The sequence below is a fragment of the Podarcis melisellensis genome, assembly GCF_964234715.1.
Source record: "Podarcis melisellensis genome assembly, chromosome: 4".
Lineage (NCBI taxonomy): Eukaryota > Metazoa > Chordata > Lepidosauria > Squamata > Lacertidae > Podarcis > Podarcis melisellensis.
Window position 1 is genome coordinate 44,442,623 of NC_138531.1, and position 17,957 is coordinate 44,460,579.

A 17,957-nucleotide genomic window follows, 5' to 3' on the forward strand; every position below is an offset into this window, starting at 1 on the left:
GCTTCAAGCTGACATTCTCTGTATTCCAGTAGGTAAGCAATAATTCTCTTGGTGCTTTTAGTATTATTACTTACAAGGCCAAATAAGTATGACGGTTTGAATAGACAAGATAACTTGCCTTCCTCTCCCTTGGAAAGGTTTCAACTAAAGATTTATATTGAAAGTATTTCTTGGAGCAGCTGATGCAGCAGAATGCTCAGAACTACTTGTGTAGGCTGAGTCATAAAAAGTTGGCGTTCTGAATACAAAACTGCAGCTTACATCTGCATACGTGTTTTTGCTAGTTAATTTTATCTTCCTGTGCTATTCTGGATCTGTGGAGAATGACTACTTTCAGCTCCTCTCCATGCGGTTAGAACGAGCCCTTCACATATGTGTCCTTTAACCATGACTGAACAATGTTCTTACCCAGAAAGAATGTCCTTTAAAATATGTGTGCCATCATCCTGTCAAATTTCGTTCAGGAGAAGGAGGCTGGTTGCTCTCCCTGTTTTTTATTGGTAACAGCATTGCCTCCTGCTATAGAGGTTGCTATGGAAGGCAATTTCCTCTCCTCACCCACCTTCCCACACACACAGAATTGTGATAAAGGAAGCAAGCTCTCTGTTAAATGAATCGTGCAAAGGGGCTTTTTAATGGAATGGGGTTTCCCCCGCAAACAATATATGTACAGAGATTCACAATAGTGTGCTGGCTTATGTGGGTTCTATTTTATGTATGTCTTCCAAGTCCTCTTTGTGTCATGACAGTTTCAGTAAATATCGCTATGCAACTCTGTTTTTGAGGTCATCTGTAAAAGTTCAAAATCCAGCAGCATATGTTGACCTTTATATACCGGTAGTTCTAATGAGTTGGGTGTAAACATTAAATTGGATGAGTGTAATACAAGGCAACAGACACTAGGGGGCCTTCAATTAAGGGCTCGTCCATGCTTTTCTGCTTGTCCTTTGCCTAGAAAGCACTGGTCCAAGAGGTTTCTCGCTTGTCTCATGCTTTCTAGGCATGGGTCTGAACAGTTTTGTGTTTGCCCCACAGCTTTCCCTGGGGAAACATGGTGTTTAGCACTGAATCACAACAAACGGCAATCCACAGAAAACCCAATTGCCATTTGGTCCGATTCAGCTGTAAACCATGCATTTTCCACAGGGGAAGCAGCAGGGCAAAATGGAAGTGTGGATGAGCTTTAGTTTTACTCAGAGAAAATCCCATTAAAATTAATGAACAGTACTAAGAGAGGTCAGTTACTTTCAACAGGTTTACTCTTGAGTAAAACTTGGTTGAATACTACTCTAAATTTGGACATGGGGGGGAATTCTTTGACCCGCACACTATTTAAAACTTAAGAAGATATTATTTAAAAGACACAAGCTTGCCCTTTCTCCTTACTCATCTTTTATTAAAATCTCTGGAAGCAAAATAACCCTGGGGTTAATTAATTGCAATAACATCCAGGATATTAAGATCTTTACAGCTGTTACCAATTTCCTCTACTTTGTTTCTTAAGAACCAGTGCTGCTCTATCTCTCTATTTTTTTAATTAATAAGCTATATATATTTGGTTTTAACTCAGATTCTCATTTATTTTTCTGCATTAAGCCAGTTAGAAGAACTAGAAATAAGGAGGGGCATTTGTAGATCAAAAGATGAAAACTGAGAAAACAAAACAAGCATGCTGCTTGGTGTTCTAACTTCACTTAAAATGTGATTACTTCATTATTTTTGGCTTATTAGTAAAGCCATCCATGCCTGAAACCACTGCACTGGGAGCAGCAATGGCAGCAGGAGCTGCAGAAGGAGTGGGAGTCTGGAGTCTGAATCCTGCTGACTTTACGGCAGTGACCAGTGAACGTTTTGAGCCACAGATCAATCCTGAGGGTAAGGAGGAAACTAATATACGTTATCCATTATCTGGGCATTCATCAGCCCATGCTGGGCCTTGGCCAATTCACATTACTTAGAGGGTCTAGTGCAGTTTGTTCCATTGGTATAATTAGACCAGTAGAGTGAGCGTGGGTGTGTTCTGGGCTAAAAGTATGGTTCTTTTTACACTTCTGTTTGGCTGTTGTTGTCACTTGATAAAGAGTTCAGGAGACTCTTATCTAGATATGTGTGGGAGGTTAGAAATTGGGATGAAAAATTTCCTTGCTGTTTCAGAAAGCGAGTATCGCTATACCAGGTGGAAGAAAGCTGTTCAGAAGTCAATGGGCTGGGAAACAACAGAACCACAAGTAGACGGTAAGCCATTACAATTATTCCTAGCTTGTGAAAGTTAGGCTGCGTTGTTTTTTTTAGAAGAATGTCATTCACCTTTTGTGATTAATGCTTTTCTAAACAGAGGCTGCTCTTACCTATCTTGTTTGAAGATAAAGTTTTTAACTGGCTGCAGCAAAGAACATACACAGCTTTTTTAACAGTTCTAACTTCCATAACAGGTGGTTATGGAACAACTCGATTATAAATGCTTTTAGCCAAGTATATAGAAACTAGAGAAAACTCTATGGCACCTGGCAACATCTAAATAATAGCTATCTGCTTCCTCTTGACTGCCTGAGTTAACATTTTAGTGATAATTTTATATGGCATCAGGAGCTCAGTCTAAAGGTTCCTAAGAATAATTATGTATGCATTTAGCAAATCAGAAACATGTTTATATATGAACAAATGCTAAAAAGATAGAGTTGCATCAATCCTTTTTTAAAAAAAATTATTTGAAACCAGTGAAATAGAGGTTCTGTGGGACTTTATTCTCGCATGTAGAGAATAGTAAATAAATTGGGTACAAGCAATCCATGGATACTATGCTATCCAGTAGGATTGATTTTAAATAAGAGAAGCTGTCCTATCTACCTTTTGTCAGCAAAAGGCAAGAAGGGACTGGCAATCCCACATTGACTGAAATAATTTGGCTTATAACAACCAGAATAGAAAAGTGTGTGTTGAACAAAATTTACTGATTCTGAGACTTATAGATTGCTATTGAAGTCACATGAATAATATATCCCAGCTCTCATGTTGAACATATTAAACTTTGGCTGCATTTCATTGACCCAATTCACACATTACATTAATCCATAGAATAAAACAAACAAATGTATTCTGTTTACATTAAACCAAAGCTTGTATCCAATTAAGTTCAATTCAAGAGTAGACCTAGTGAAATTATTGAGCCTAAGTTAGCCATGCCTATCAACTTCAATGGGTCTTCTCTGAGCTGGACTAGCATTGGGTACAACCAATTGTTTTAAACTATGGCTTAATGTGATGTGAGAATCAGGTCATTGTCATTTACAAAATAGCACTAAAGAGCTGGCCTGTAATGAGATCCTAAGTATGCAAATTTGAATGCAAGTCTATTTCTTTCAGTTAGATCCTCCCCCTTGTAGGTATGCTTAGAATTATAGCCTTAAACTGTAATGATTTGATTTGAGCTTTCCCCCCCAAAATACAATGATAAAGCACAGAATTCTGTTCTTTATCATTAGATTGTTATAGATGCATTATAATATGAAATCTGAAGAAAATAATAAAATATTGGCTCCTTCAGCCAACGGGAAGAATTTGCATAAACTAGATCAAAGGTTCTCAAACTTTGTGATTTCTGGGTGGAAGGAGTCCTTGGACCCTTACTGAATACTATGGCTTTTTATTTCTTTAAAGCCTTAACAGCTGCAGAGGGAAGTTTTAGTTAAGTAAATAAAGTTTCTGGTTGTTCTTTCTTCATTAGAATAGGCATGTAAAGAAGAAACTCAAGTTTAAAGGTCCATGTTCTTACTAAACAGTAAAAGTTGAGGGCAACACAGTAATGGGAGAGAGGGTATAGTATTCCCAAGAATAGAGAGAAGATTTGAGAAATACTGGACAATGTTCCCTCTGATTTGTCCTGTACATCCAGCCTGTGGCTCCATCTTGCAACAGAAACAGCTGCTGCATTCAAGTGTGCTCTACTAAACGTGGTGGCATTCAAGATAATATGGGGGCAGTAGCTCTGTGAGCTTGACCTTTTTACACACACCCTTTCCCCCAATGTTGGAAATAATCATTTGGTGCTACTCTTAACTGGGCAGGAGCCTAGATTTATTCCTTCACTGTGCACACAGGTGAGGTCTCTATTCTAGTGGTACCTATCGCCAGTGCTGGTTAGATCTGCAGCAGAGGCCGTGTTCTGGCGAGGGTGTTCTCTGTGATTGCACTTATCTATGGAATTCACTCCGTGTATATATTTGCCCACCACACCTTCTTAGATGTTCTGTGCCAGGGTGAATACTATTGTTTTTGCCTCGGCATTTAATGGTCTGGTTCACACCAAGCATTTAGCAATAGTTAACTATAGTTTAGCATGAATAGGCAGCATGCTGGTGCTAAAGGTCACCGTTTTGTTTCTACCCCCACTCCTGGCTGTTCTACATCAAGCACAACAAACCATAACCCTTGGTTTTTCATTACGAAGGAACACAAGCTCATAGTCTGTTTCACTCCAAAGAATCCTGGAGTGGTAGCCCAGTTTGTTTCTTGACTCCCCAATACAAAGTGGGGACTTTGGTGTTTTTACTGTATTTGAACATTAACTATGGTGTTTATGTGTGAACCAAGCCAATGATATCCAAGGCTAATGACACTTACACTGTTCTTAAGCTTTGGTCTTCACTGGCTCTTTCTCTGTTCTGATTGTGTGTGTGTGTGTGTGTGTGTGTATCTGTATATATTAATTCTCTTAAGTTATCTTGCATAGATACTGCATTTATAACTCACCTTAGTGACAGTGCACTTTAAAGGCAGTTTAGCAATGGCTAGCAGACATGGAAACCTCTGTGCTGATTCAGAGATTAGAAAAATGACACTGTCTTATGTTTTCATCCCATCAATATAGCAGCACACAATGAACGTAGACCCAGACCAATAGAACAAGAATTTGAGACTGAGGAAGAAAAAAATCTGTGTTTCCTGTTTTGGGCATCAGGGTTCTCCTCATGAATGTGCGCAATAAAACAAGGAAGAAACCAGCTCTATAGGGTGTTGTGTTTTATTCACAATTAAATCAAATGAAATGCCCAGAAGCAAAGCATGAAACAATATCTAAAGTTAGTATTTCAGTGAAATCATAGTTAATTAGTTTTATAGTGCTATCCTGCACATGTGTACTCAGAAGTAATGTCACCTTTAAAGATCTAGATAGAAGTCTGAAAATTAATCTGTTTTAATAGCTTAAGTTTCAGAAAAAATGCTATGTAATTATATATATTTTTTCCTAGTCAAAATGAATTATGAAGCCTTGATTTTTATCAAAGAACATATTTACTTTTCTCTTTTTGTCCTTCATGGAGCTTTGAGTATTTTGTTCAGGTTCTAGCAAGCGACTCAGGTCTTCTCTAAGGCTGCCATTTTATGAGATCCCATTTCTTTCAAACTCATGCTATCTTATTTTGCAAAGTAATTCTAAAGGCATCGTCATTGCAGTGTTTGATTGGGAAGGTCTGGTTTCAAATCCTTGCTCAGCCATAAAGCTCACTTGGTGACCTTTGGGCCCAGTCATTGTATCCCAGCCCATCAGCCCAGCCTACCTCATAAGGTTGTTGTGAGGGGATAGGGAGACTTGTCACTGTTTTGGTCGATCATAGGAAACATAAACCTTTCCTAGATAAAAATCAAAGGAAAGGCCACCTAGTTTCTCTTGTTGTCTGTGTCCCAAGCAGACTTAAACTTTTAAGTAATTTGATGTGGCAAGGTGGTGAAGGCTACACTATGAAGTTTAATAAAGGCACCCATCAAAAAAACAAAAATAAAAGTCCCTCTTTAGATACTATGTCTCTCACACACCTCATCTAGGGAAGTCATTTATACAACTCTCCCTGCAGTCATCATACACTTTGGAATGGTATTAGGTGAGTGAGTCCTCGAAACAACAAAAGACCAGTCTCTTCCTCATTCTGTGGTATGCCCCCACCTCAAGATAATAATTTCATTCTCCCATAGCTCCAGCAGGAATCCTCCCCATAACTATTTGTTTCCATATCCTCTCTTTTTCCTGCGAGAGCTGAAGTTTGTGAAGGTCAAGAAACAGTGCCTTGCTGGTTACTACTATTTTGTTTATACTGTAGTTTCTCTAACTCTCACACATGGCCCCCCTAAGCATTCGTTGCGATCGCAGTGGAGCTGCTGTGACCTGTCATGCAGCCACAAAGGTTACAGTGAAGTAAGAGGTGGAGTGGGTACCAAGGTGGATAGAGGTGTGTGTAAAAGAGGTATGAGGCTCTGGGTGTTGTGGGGCCTGGAGCAACTGCATCAAATGCACCATGGATAATCTAAACCATGGGTTGGCAACCTAAGGCCCATGGGCCACAAGTGGTCCCCGAACCGTTTGCTTGGCAAGTCCCTGCACGCTGCGCTAAACCAGCGCGGCGCGGGGACTCGCTTCTGTGGCACCGGAAATTGTGTCTGCTCAGGCACAGATGCCGGAAATCGTGTCTACACAAATGCCAGAAAACGTGGGGGTGCGATCTGGCCCACGGAGGGGGCTCCATAGCAGTGAACCTGCCCAAGCAAGGTAAGCCTTGCTGACCCCTGATCTAAACCATGGGTTGTCCACTAGTCCCTACCGCTCACTAGTGGGCGTTTCAGGATTCCAGGTGGGTGGTAGGCAGTGGCGTAGCGTGGGTTGTCAGCACCCGGGGCAAGGCAAATAATTTGCACCCCCTAACCCGTGGATTTGCGCCCCCTAACCCCCAGATGTTGCGCCCCGTGCGGCCGGCCCCCCCTGCACCCCCACGCTACACCACTGGTGGTAGGGGATTCTACAGCACTCGGTGGTTAGCAGGAAGTGTGGGCAGGCACAAGTGCACAAACGCACATGAAAGCACGAGCGAGTGTAATACGTGGGAAGAGGAAGTGTGGTAGCCAAGTTTGAATTCCCCCCCCCCACCTTACTTGTGTCTTGCTTATGTTTCTGAGGCACCAAGTGGGTACATCCATAGGCATAGGCTGCAGTAGAAAATATCCAGTGGCTCTGCCTGTGAATGTATCCACCTTGCTTGGTCTGTAAATGTATCCATCTTGTATGGCCTGGTATAAGGCAGGCATGGCCAAACTCCGGCCCTCCATCAGTTTTGGGACTACAATTCCCATCATCCCTGTCCGCTGGTCCTGTTAGCTAGGGATGATGGGAGTTGTAGTCCCAAAACAGCTGGAGAGCCAAGTTTGGCCATGCCTGATATAAGGTAATCAAGAAAGTAACTGGCTCTGCCAAGTGATGCCATACGCCAAAAAAGGGAATAATCTAAATGCAGGAGAGCGATTGCTGGGGTGATGTTATAATATGTTTGCAACAGAAGGGGAGGAGTGGGAGCTGATGCATGATAGCAGGGACAGGCAGAAGCGGAGCAGAGTACTTGTAAAATAGGAGAAAGAAGGAAAGGAAAAGTTATAGGCAGGGGAAGGAGATAATTGTTGTTGACTAATAATAATAAGTGTGCTAACTAACTCAGCCTTACTTCTGGGCATTGCCATACGGAAGGAAAAAGAAAAGAGTAAAAAAAGGAGATGAAAAGGGAAAGGAGGAAAAAAATAGAAAAAAGGGATAAAAATAGAAAAAAAAATAGAGGAGAGAAAACAGGGACAGGCAGAAGCATAGTGTTTAGAGTGGTTCATGTTTTGGCAAGTTACGTTTTGTTATCTTATAAAATAAAAGAAAGAAGTAATTTCAATTTACTTTATTGTTTTCACATTGAACTTCATAAAGTTAAAAACATTATAAACATGCATAAAGTAGAAATAAAAAGATAAATTTAAGTACTTTAAAAAAACAACCCTCCTTTCTACTTACGCTAAAAAAATTGAGCTACTGCAGCACTGGTGGGCGGTAAGGAAATTTTACCATCAAGAAAGATGCATTAGTGGGCGGTAGGTATAAAAAGGTTGACTACCCCTAATCTAAACCTTAGGTACTTTCTTTGTGTACAAACCAAGGGAAGAGGTTGCAGAGCACTTTGGGCGAGCTCTTCATTGTTTTGAAGGCTATTACTTGAGTCTTTTGATAACTTACCAAGAAGACTATAATGGAATACATGCTGTGTATTCCATGCTGTGCCCAAGAATGTTTGAATAGGTCAGGGATGGCATTTTGAGTGTTGTGACACACTGCTGAGTAGGGTATCTTTGATATAGAGAGGAAAAGCTTGTTGCTTAATCGGCAAAATTGGTGTGAGGTGGGTTAGAACGTAAATGCTTGAGAACCATTGAACTAGATGCAAGTTTTTGTTCCTGAAGGCAGCTTTAATCATAGAAACAAAGAATTGTAGCATTAGAATGGACCATGAGGGTCATCTAGTCCAACCCCCTGCCATGCAGAATTTTTTCACCCAACATGGGGCTTGAACCCACGACCTTGAGATTAAGAATCCAATGCTCTACTGACTGAGCTATCCCAGCATGTATGCTGCTCAACTAGTCAAGTTGCTTCTTGACCTTATTGTTGCCTAGTATCCATGTATAAAACAGTCTAGATTAGATAACACTATATTGTAAGCCAGTGGTTTTAGCACATCTGTAAGGGATCATTGGGTGAAATACCGGTAAATACTGCTATTTTGTGCTTTTGATTGCAGTCTGGGTAGTGGTAGATACATATTCCGCTTACTGAGGTTGTAGTATGCATGATGATGGAGCAAACAGATTCTTTGAAGGGGGTACCCAAGGGACGCTGCACATTCATTAGGCTTTGTTCATGCAATCTTCCTCTTTTGAAGAGAGACTTGCATATGCAGGCCTGTGTCTATAGCTCTTAAATTGCATGTTAGCATGTGTGTGTTTATGAATATATATGTGGGCAGAGACACACATGCACGTGCCCCTCCATCACCCATGCATTCTCTCTAGAAGAATCTTTTAAATACTTAACATCAGCTTTGTTTTGGAGTTCTGTATTGTCTGCTTTATTAATATTTGATTGGCTTTGCCTAAATCACAATGAATATTGACATTGGATACCAAGTTGGAATATATCTTAGCAGAAAGGCTTGGCTCAGCCCTAATTATTACAGTGTGTTAAAACTATCTGTAGCATTTTGCAGATGTTGCTGCTTTCTTGTAATTTTTATTTATTTATGTAATTCCTAAATCTTGCAATTTACATGTATCTCTCTTTTGATTTGCTTGACTGGAACCTCTCCTACTGGATGACATCAGGTGAAACTAGTATCTTCTGTAGTCTGCCTTTGGGCTTTTTTATAATGAATAGCCTGTTAATGTTAATCGGAGCAAAGTACATCTCAGGTTAGTTTATTATTATTTGAACTAGCTTATTTTTACAAGGTTATCACTGCTAGTTTGTTTTCCTTTTGTTTTCAGTATTCTTGTTCTGTGTTGAATAAACAGTGGCACAAATAGCTACAGCTTCTCAAGACATTGATTTAAGATTCTCTGGAACCAATATTTTCTGTAGGACTTATGCTGTCAGCCACACTGCCATGATTATTTTTTTAGCATGATTATAGGTTCTGATTTTCTACTTATTACAACAAAATTATGCATTCGAGTTATCCTTTGAAAGCTCGAAAGCTACATAATTTATTTTAAGAAATCAGCGTTTGCAGACATTACGAGCAAATCTTTAGAACTTTCTGGGCCAGCAAATAAATGCTTAGGGTGAGCCAAACAGGCTGTTGTTCCAATTCAACTCTACAAAGCTGACCTGCTGATATTTCAAGCACACTGTTAAGGTCAAACCATCATTAACATCAAAAAGATTTTGTCTCCTAAAAGAGTGTGCAATTTTGTTGGTTGGTTGGCTAGTTGGTTTTTAAATTTCCCTCAAACAAATTATATTGATGATCTAACTTAATCATAAGATTAGGGTCTCACATTTGAAAAGATCATGGTGGTTCAATATTTTGATATAAACTTCCATTTCATTTGCAGCTTGTGGGGAATATTTGGTGGGCTAATTAGTCTGGATCACTACTGGAAAAAGTATACGCATGCAGCAAAACCACCCCAAGTACTAGTCCTTTTTAGAGTGATGTAGCATGCAGGAATAGCCAACATTGTGCCTTCCAGATGTTGATGGATTACAATTCACTTAATCCCTGATGTCTGACCTTTATGGCTGGGGCTGATGGGAGTTAAAGTTCAACAAAATCTGGAGGGCACTACAGTGGCTGTACCATGCTGTAGAGAATAAAGTTAATTGTGCTTGTGTACATGCCTTAGTATGTTACTAATAGCAGAGGGAATTTCATGGATTGTGTACTTGCAGTAGATCTGACAGGTGAGTGTCATCTGCATGGGACTAGTGCAGTATGTTTCAGTGCACAATCTAAATTCTATGGATGGTGTCTTATTTTTTTCAAGGCAGTGAGCCCATTGCAATTTATATTATGAAGCCGTAATTCACTTTAGAGTCGACCAGCGGTTTGTAGGTTTGTGGTAGATATGTGCAGTGTTCTTCCAATGATATAGAGAAAAACATTTGCAGAATATTAATACCTTTATCAGTTCACCTTTAGCTGACTTGTGGGGCATGAATGGGCTTCCTATCCAGAATTTACCTACTATAGCTTAACTTAATCATTTCAATGAGACTTGTGCAGGAGAAGTTGCCACTGGATTTTTGCCTCTGAATATCGGACCCATCTTTTGTATTCTTTACTACAATCAAATCTTGAGGCTATGTTCCAAAAGATTTGACAGAGACTGGACTAAGCCCTAATTGTTCTTTGTATTGTGTTTGCCTCTCTCTACAGAGGTGATACCCATATGAAGACTTTCCTCTTCTTTCTCCACACACACCCCCAAAAAAGAGAAAGAGAGAACTGCCTTTAGCTAAACCTCTCCTCAAAAAGTAATCATAAACATTGCATTTTTTTTTTCCAGCAAGAAGTATTCAACACCTGACAATATGTTTTCTATTTAAGGTAATTGCAAATGAGGCTCCTTAATGGATTTCCAGGAGATTGCAGCATCCGAAGAGAATCTGGTGCTCTCTTCCAATGTCATGGGATTGTTTTGACTTGCTTAATTGTCAAAATAACATGAATATATAGGAGAGGACTTGAACGTGGAATGAGGAACACACACAACATTGCTGCCCCATGTTCCCTACTTAAATGTACACTGGGATGCAAACCTTTCATTAACTTCCTCCACCATAATCACCTGTTTTATACATTTCGACATGGGAAATTGCCACAAAGAAAAGGGTTGTATTATTGTCAACTGTACGGTTCAAAAACTTGGCACAGTATGCACATCTGTAAAGTCATGATGGCTTTTTCCATTTCCTAGAAAATTGCCCATAATGGCGTCTGCCAGTGCTATCTCTCTAGTGACCAATGGAGCAACGCCTGTCTGTATCGTCATCAGTTTAGACTCTTCCAATATTGAAGCGGTTAATGGTGCTTTTTCCTTACACTAAAACCTGAATAACTGATTTATTCTCTTCTGTTCATGTGCATTGTCCATCAGTAATGAGGACCCTAAATCCTGAAAGTGCCACAAGTTAATTAACAAGATTATTTTTCCAAACGTGTATTTAAGATTTAAATATATGTGCTTTCACTTATACATTAGCAAGCCAGAGACCTAAGCAGCAAAGAAGCTCCACATGCAAAGTACTACGTTAAGGTGTAAAGATACAGATTAAATAGTTTTGGGTGCACTTGTTATGTTTTCTTTGGGCAGCAGGTGCAGTCCAAATGAACCTTTCCATTGTTTGGATGTGTTGGAGCTGGTGGTGTAGGAATGGGAAAGTTCAGGACCAAAAGTTGCCTCTTAGCATAGCCACATTCTGGACAGTGGCAATTTTGCGTCTTGGGTGCAAGTGTAAGTTTTTAGGCATGAAAGCAAAAGCACTAGTTGCTAGCAAAAAAACGTCAAAGCTAAACTGACACATTTTCAAGTGATCCATTCTACAATCTTTGGAGGGAATTGTTTCTTTTCTTAAAAAAAAATATCAGTAGAAACACCTGTCAGCTCACAACCTGGTTCCCTTTTCCACCGTTACCATCATTGCCACCACCATCAGATTTTTCTCTGTATCCCTTTTGCTGAAATTGGAATGCTGTAAAGGAACAGAATAATGGAGTGGGAACTATATTAGAAAAGGCAAGCAAGGACAAATAACCCCTTCAAATCTTGAATGTAACAGGGTTTCATCAAAGGTCACTCTGGTCCTCCCAGATATGTCCCCCACATTATCTTTTTTTCTGCTGCCAATGCTGCCTGTAGCTGGAAGGAGTTTTGATTTCCACATCTCTGAAATGAATTGGACATAAGAACGTGTTGGATCCAGTCTGCCTTGTCCTTTGAGATGCCTCAGATTGCTGGAATGTACCCAAAATTGGCAGCAAAAAGTAGCTCCTATGTGGATAAATGACATAGCTTACTCCCTGCTATAAAATCTCCTGCAAAAGATTATTTTTGGTAAATAAAGAGGGCTTGGTGTAATCTTAACATGAAATTGCCTGATTTGAAAGTTTGATGTGTATTTCTAAGTATGTGCACTTAGGAGCCAAAGGGAATGTACATGCTCAAATGGTTTCCATGTGTGTCTCATGTGACTTTGTCTTCACTCTTACAGAATATTTGTGTTTGATCACTTGGGAAATAACATTAAGCATTGGAAAGTCAAAGGATTTTAGGTCTTTATAGGACACTTAATATCAAGGCCTTTTCATTAAGTGCAATGAAAATCTAAAACAATGGTCTCTGAAGCTGCAGCACATTCTGCACTTGGTGTAAATTCTACAATACGCTTGACAACGTTGTCCCTTAAATGTAGATTGGGTTTTAAATGTTTCAGCATGTTGATAAATGTAATGACAAAAGCAATTTGGAATATTGGTTTGTGTCAGAACTTCTGTACATGTGAACTTGGTAGTAGGATATGTAAAACTCCACTTCTTAGCCTTATAACTTGCACAGGCACAGTGTAGCTTGGACCGTATTTGGCAAACCAAGGCTTTACCCTGCTAGCACAGGGGACAGCCTTGTTCTCTTACAATGTATTCTGCTTATTTCCATGAGCTTAGCTTTCAGAGGAAAGTGGGAGGGGAGAGCTTGCAGGGGGCAGGTGTTTGGCAGGCTGAATAAACTGTATTTTTCCTAGGGAGCCAATAGAATGGACACAGACCTAGGGTGTTAAGTGTGTGATAACATTGGGTTTCAAAGATATGAGTTAAGTGCCAAATACTAACCCCTTTTTCCAAACAAATGATGAAACAGCAAACCATAAAAGAACCTGGAAATCACTTGTTTCTTGAGCTGCCTTCATATGTGTTTGGCTGATGCTTTGTTAGACAATGTGTGATGGGCAGTTTCAACTACAGTTTCTGGGGGGTATATAGGACATTAAATTATTTTTGTGAGATTATAATTACAGTTGCAATTTTGTAAAATGTACTTCTTCTTTTTTCTACAAAACAGAATTAAATTAACTGTTCACTTTTTGTGAATGGGTTCTTGTGATTTTCCCCCCTATATATTGTGACACCTTCAAATTTAAATGGGCACATGGAAAGTATGTAACAGCAACACTGGCTGGTTTTGCACTGCTGAGAATACATGTGACTTAAAATGACCTAAATCTTGTTTGCAATTATGTTTGCAATGGAAGCCACGAATAAATTTAAAATGAAATCTGATTCAAGTGTGTAAATGCTTTACTGTTTGTTTGTTTGTTTGTTTGTTTGTTTGTTTGTTGGTGGGAAACAAGCAAATTCTCCTTCACAAAATCTCATCCTGGGATTCTGTTTTTCTTGCCTTAAAGCACGGGTAAGCAAATTAAGGCCCAGGTGCTGGATCTGGCCCAATCGTCTTCTAAATCCGGCCCACAGAATGTCATGTTTTTACATGAGTAGAATGTGTGCTTTTATTTAAAATGCATCTCTGGGTTATTTGTGGGGCATAGGAATTCGTTCATTATTTTTTTCAAAATATAGTCTGTCCCCCCCACAAGGTCTGAGGAACAGTGAACCGGCTCCCTGCTAAGAAAAGTTTGCTGACCCCTGCCTTAAAGTAACATGGCATGTTAACTTGTAAATCAATTTTGTTTGTTTGTTTTCTTACCTAGCATTTCCAGAACTAAGATGGCAGCATGCCACCTCCGGTACATCAGAGTGTAGTAGCCATTCACTCCCCGCCCTCCAGTATATGATATGTCTTGCATATCTAGTTCAATAAGTTATAAATCAAAGAATTATAGCAGCACCATTAACATATTTTTAAAATAAGAAATATATTTGCTTGAATTGTTGCATTTCTATCTTAATAAGTTATTGGAACACTTCCAGTCAGTTACTGACTGGTGGTATTTAAAGTACAATCTTAATGCCTATTTTCTTGGGTGTAAGTTTTATTGTATCCAGTGGTAATTGCTCCATATTAAGTGTCTTTTGTTGGTCAAGTATATAACCTATAAGTCTGGTTAAACCCCATGGAGCTCACCTCTGAGTAAACATGTGCGGCATTGTGCTGTTAAACTATAAACCACTATAGTACTGGCAAGTGTGCAAGCTCTTCTCTATATTTTATTTGTTTCGCTTCCAAACCACAACTCTTGAAATTCTCTTGAAATTGCACTTGAAATTCTCCACAGGGATAGTATCGTCACCTCAAAGTGAGGATTACAGACTTCAAAGAAATCGGCAAAAAACAGTTAAAACGGAAAGGTTCGTGAAATGGTAGGAGATGGTTTCATGGGCAAAGGATAGCCTAGCTGCTATATGCCCCTTGTCTTTTCAAAAGTGTCTGACTGTTCCTGTTTTACAGCTGGGTAAGAACCGGCATGAATAATAAGAAACCGGTATTTAAATAATAAGAAAACTTGAACATCACAAGCTTTGATGGAGATAGGAAACAGATTCCCAGTCTTGACTGCTAGCTTGTTTTTTGGCTTTTGTGCTACAAGCCTGTGGTGAGCAGGTGCACTTACTGATAAGACTCTATGGATTCTCTTTGTTTTGATTTATGACTCTTTGTTGAGGTGGTGGTAGTTTTCTTCCTACTTGGCGTGTACCAAACAGGGTTTAATAAAACTGCATATATGACTTAGTTTTCCAGAGTGGAGTGGGGAGGGGGGAACTAGAAAATTTGTCACCAAACCTTTCAAGCTATTAAGGAAATACTTTTGTTGTTAAAACTCCTATTTGATCAGCTGTGGAATTAGTCTTCTGAGGCTCACATAGCACATGTTGTTATTTGAACAAACTGTGTTTTGCACAAAATCATTTGCACAGATGTTTATTTCTAGTAGCTGCAACTGTGCTTTGCTTCCTTGATAGCATTTTCTAGTACTGCTTGAATTAGCCCTGAGTAAATGTCATAAGCAACTTTTCTCTTTTCATGTAAATGAACATGTGCACAAACTATTCCAGAATATAATGAGCCTTGGTTGCTCTGCAAGTTCTTTTTTTAATTTTGTTTTGAAAGACCCAACACATTATATTTTCTGCATGAAAGAATTGAGTTTTATAAGCAGCATTGTGTAAGCTGGAAATTACCAGATGTTTATAATTAAGATGAAAAAAAACATTTATATTTTCCATGTAAAACCTAATTAAATGCCTTGCCATCAGAAGCTCTCTCACTGTACTTCAGAAGCAGTGTATGAAATCTGATTCCCCTGACTGCTCTCCCAACACCCAGGCTTGTCTTTTAGCTAAAAAGGGGCAGGTGTCTCATAAAATAATTAAAAATTGGTACATCACCATTTGGCTCAAAAAGAATAAAATACAATTGCCAGCTGTTTAAACACATTAAGAATAAAATGCCAAGATTCAATTTCTCTTAGTGGCCAGTTCCAGTTTCTTACAAATATACTCTTAAAAATGCTCAAAAATCAGCATAATGGGAGCAGGTACCTTTAGCTGAGTTAGATAGCTCTTCAGTGTTTCATCTGGAAGATTCTACTTTTTTTAAAAAAAAAGAAGACCAGCTTCTGTTGGAGTAATAGTGTTTGGTACTTTTAAAAACAAGTTTTTATCTTTTCAACTCTGCTGTATTAGAGAACCCTAGATCTCAAGCCTTCGTCTATTCATAATAGTAACTGGTTATTCCCCCCCCCCCCACTTTCCTGTCCCCTGTCGCCCCCTCCACCCCTAAGCTATTTCATAAAAACAATTGCTCATATTAAATTCAGGTCTGCATCCGTTCAAAAGCAGCTAGAGGAAATATGAAAATGAAGTAGGGAGAAAGAAAATGGAGCATGGTTAGATGGAAGCTTGTAATAATGCCTTATTCTATGCTGCTTTCTACTTGCTAAAACTTCTGCACACACCTGAATTCTCTGGGAATGGTATTGTTACATGCCACCACAAGCAGTGCACAATTCCAGGTATCCAGGTGCTTACCCATGGTTCATATTTCCTTTGGAAATGAGGCACAGTGGTGTCTTTATGATACATGGTTTATTTACACATATATACAATCTGAGCCTATGATTGAGGGGTTCAAAGCATTACACTCCAATAGGTTCTTGCTTCTCCTAAGGTGGTAGCCCAGGATTCAAACTCTGAGCCCACATTGTGCCCTGACCTCATATTGTCGCTGCAGACTGAAACCTCTTTTCCCTAGCTCACATCAGGCGGAAATATAATCCTAAACCTATTACTACTGGCCTTTGTCACTGCTAACTAACACAGAGCTCAGGAAGGGGTGAATCTCACAGTGAGATCAAGTTAATTAAGAATGCTTAACTTTGGCTGAAGTGCATTCAAATAGTTTCTTAGAAATATGGACATGTAAAGGTTTATACTTGAGACACAGATATGGCTGGATTCTATATCTCAACAGAAAAAAACATTATTATTCTAAGCAGATTCTATATTTGTTCTTAGGAATCATTTTAAACACTGCAGAACTACATGCAAAAAATGTATGACTCCCAAAACCAGAAGAAAGTTCTAATTGCATGTATTTATCAAATTACCAAGTAATTGTACTGCTGCATGAGTTTTAATTAAAATACCATTTCTCTGCATAAAAATATAAAGGATTAAGTGGGACCTTATAATTAAATCTCTATGGAGTAATTGTAATAGAAAATGCCAATGTTTAACTTGCATTAATTGTTTAATACAGCTTGGCCTCACCTTCTTGGCAAAGTTAGTTGATGGAGAAGGAACATTATTTAGGAGTGGCATAAAGAAAAATAATGCTGCAACTGAAGCTTCTTTCTGAAGGAATAGCTATTATTCATTCACTTCACACTGAGCAACTGATTAACAAAATATATTACCCCTGTTTTGAGAGAAATGAAGGTAATGTGCTCTCAGCAGTAGGCAGCTGCTGTACTGTAATAATAATAAACTTGAACATGGTGATATCATTGACTGCAAGTTATTTACAGATGTGATGAAATGAATTATTGTAGAGAACTGAAACTTGACAAATCCTCTTCATTTCTGAATTAAACAAATGTGGGTATGAGATGTGAAATTCAAGGGAGAGGAAGGAAAGAAGGCAAGGTACAACTGGTGGTCCATAGTAAACCAGTGCTCTGACTTTCAAGCAAATGGATCTATATAATCAGTCTACATGTTAGAAAATTTATTAGCTTTATTGCATTTATGGAAGGTCACCACATATGCTGCCAGCTGAGTCATAAGATGTTTATCCACCATGAGTGGCCTTAGAAGCCAGTTAAATTGTCTGTCAAATTCCAAAGGACTTGGAACACAATTTAATACAACATTAACGTCTGCAAATCTCAAGGTGTCCTAAACCATATTTATGTCACTGATGAGCTCTGAACAAAAGATTGTGACTTTAAAACAGGACCAAATCATTTGACAGAGCATAAATGACAGTGCTAGTGAGCCTTTTCTTAGGAAGACATCATGGAGACCAATAAGCTTCAGAACCAAAGTGTATTGACTGCCTTTCAGTTCAGGCATCCTGGGCAGGTTCCATTTTCATTTACAGATTGTGTGTGTCCTTACTGATGCAAAATAATAAATGAGTCAGCACTG

At 39.0% G+C, this 17,957-nt stretch overlaps 1 protein-coding gene and 1 long non-coding RNA gene across 2 annotated transcripts in view; both read left to right on the forward strand.

Moving 5' to 3' along the window:
* Positions 1–13,631, forward strand: part of GK (glycerol kinase) — a 32,661-nt gene extending 19,030 nt beyond the window's left edge. The window contains exons 10-14 of the mRNA XM_081909075.1: positions 2–32; positions 1,732–1,875; positions 2,155–2,235; positions 9,178–9,264; positions 10,905–13,631. Coding sequence (XP_081765201.1) covers positions 2–32; positions 1,732–1,875; positions 2,155–2,235; positions 9,178–9,264; positions 10,905–10,918 — 357 coding nt within the window. The 3' untranslated portion in view covers positions 10,919–13,631. The remainder of the gene's footprint in view (position 1; positions 33–1,731; positions 1,876–2,154; positions 2,236–9,177; positions 9,265–10,904) is intronic.
* Positions 6,800–7,687, forward strand: LOC309368723. The gene is made up of 2 exons (XR_014167906.1): positions 6,800–7,223; positions 7,401–7,687. It is a non-coding gene; the product is annotated as an uncharacterized lncRNA (long non-coding RNA).
* Positions 13,632–17,957: the final 4,326 nt, after the last annotated feature.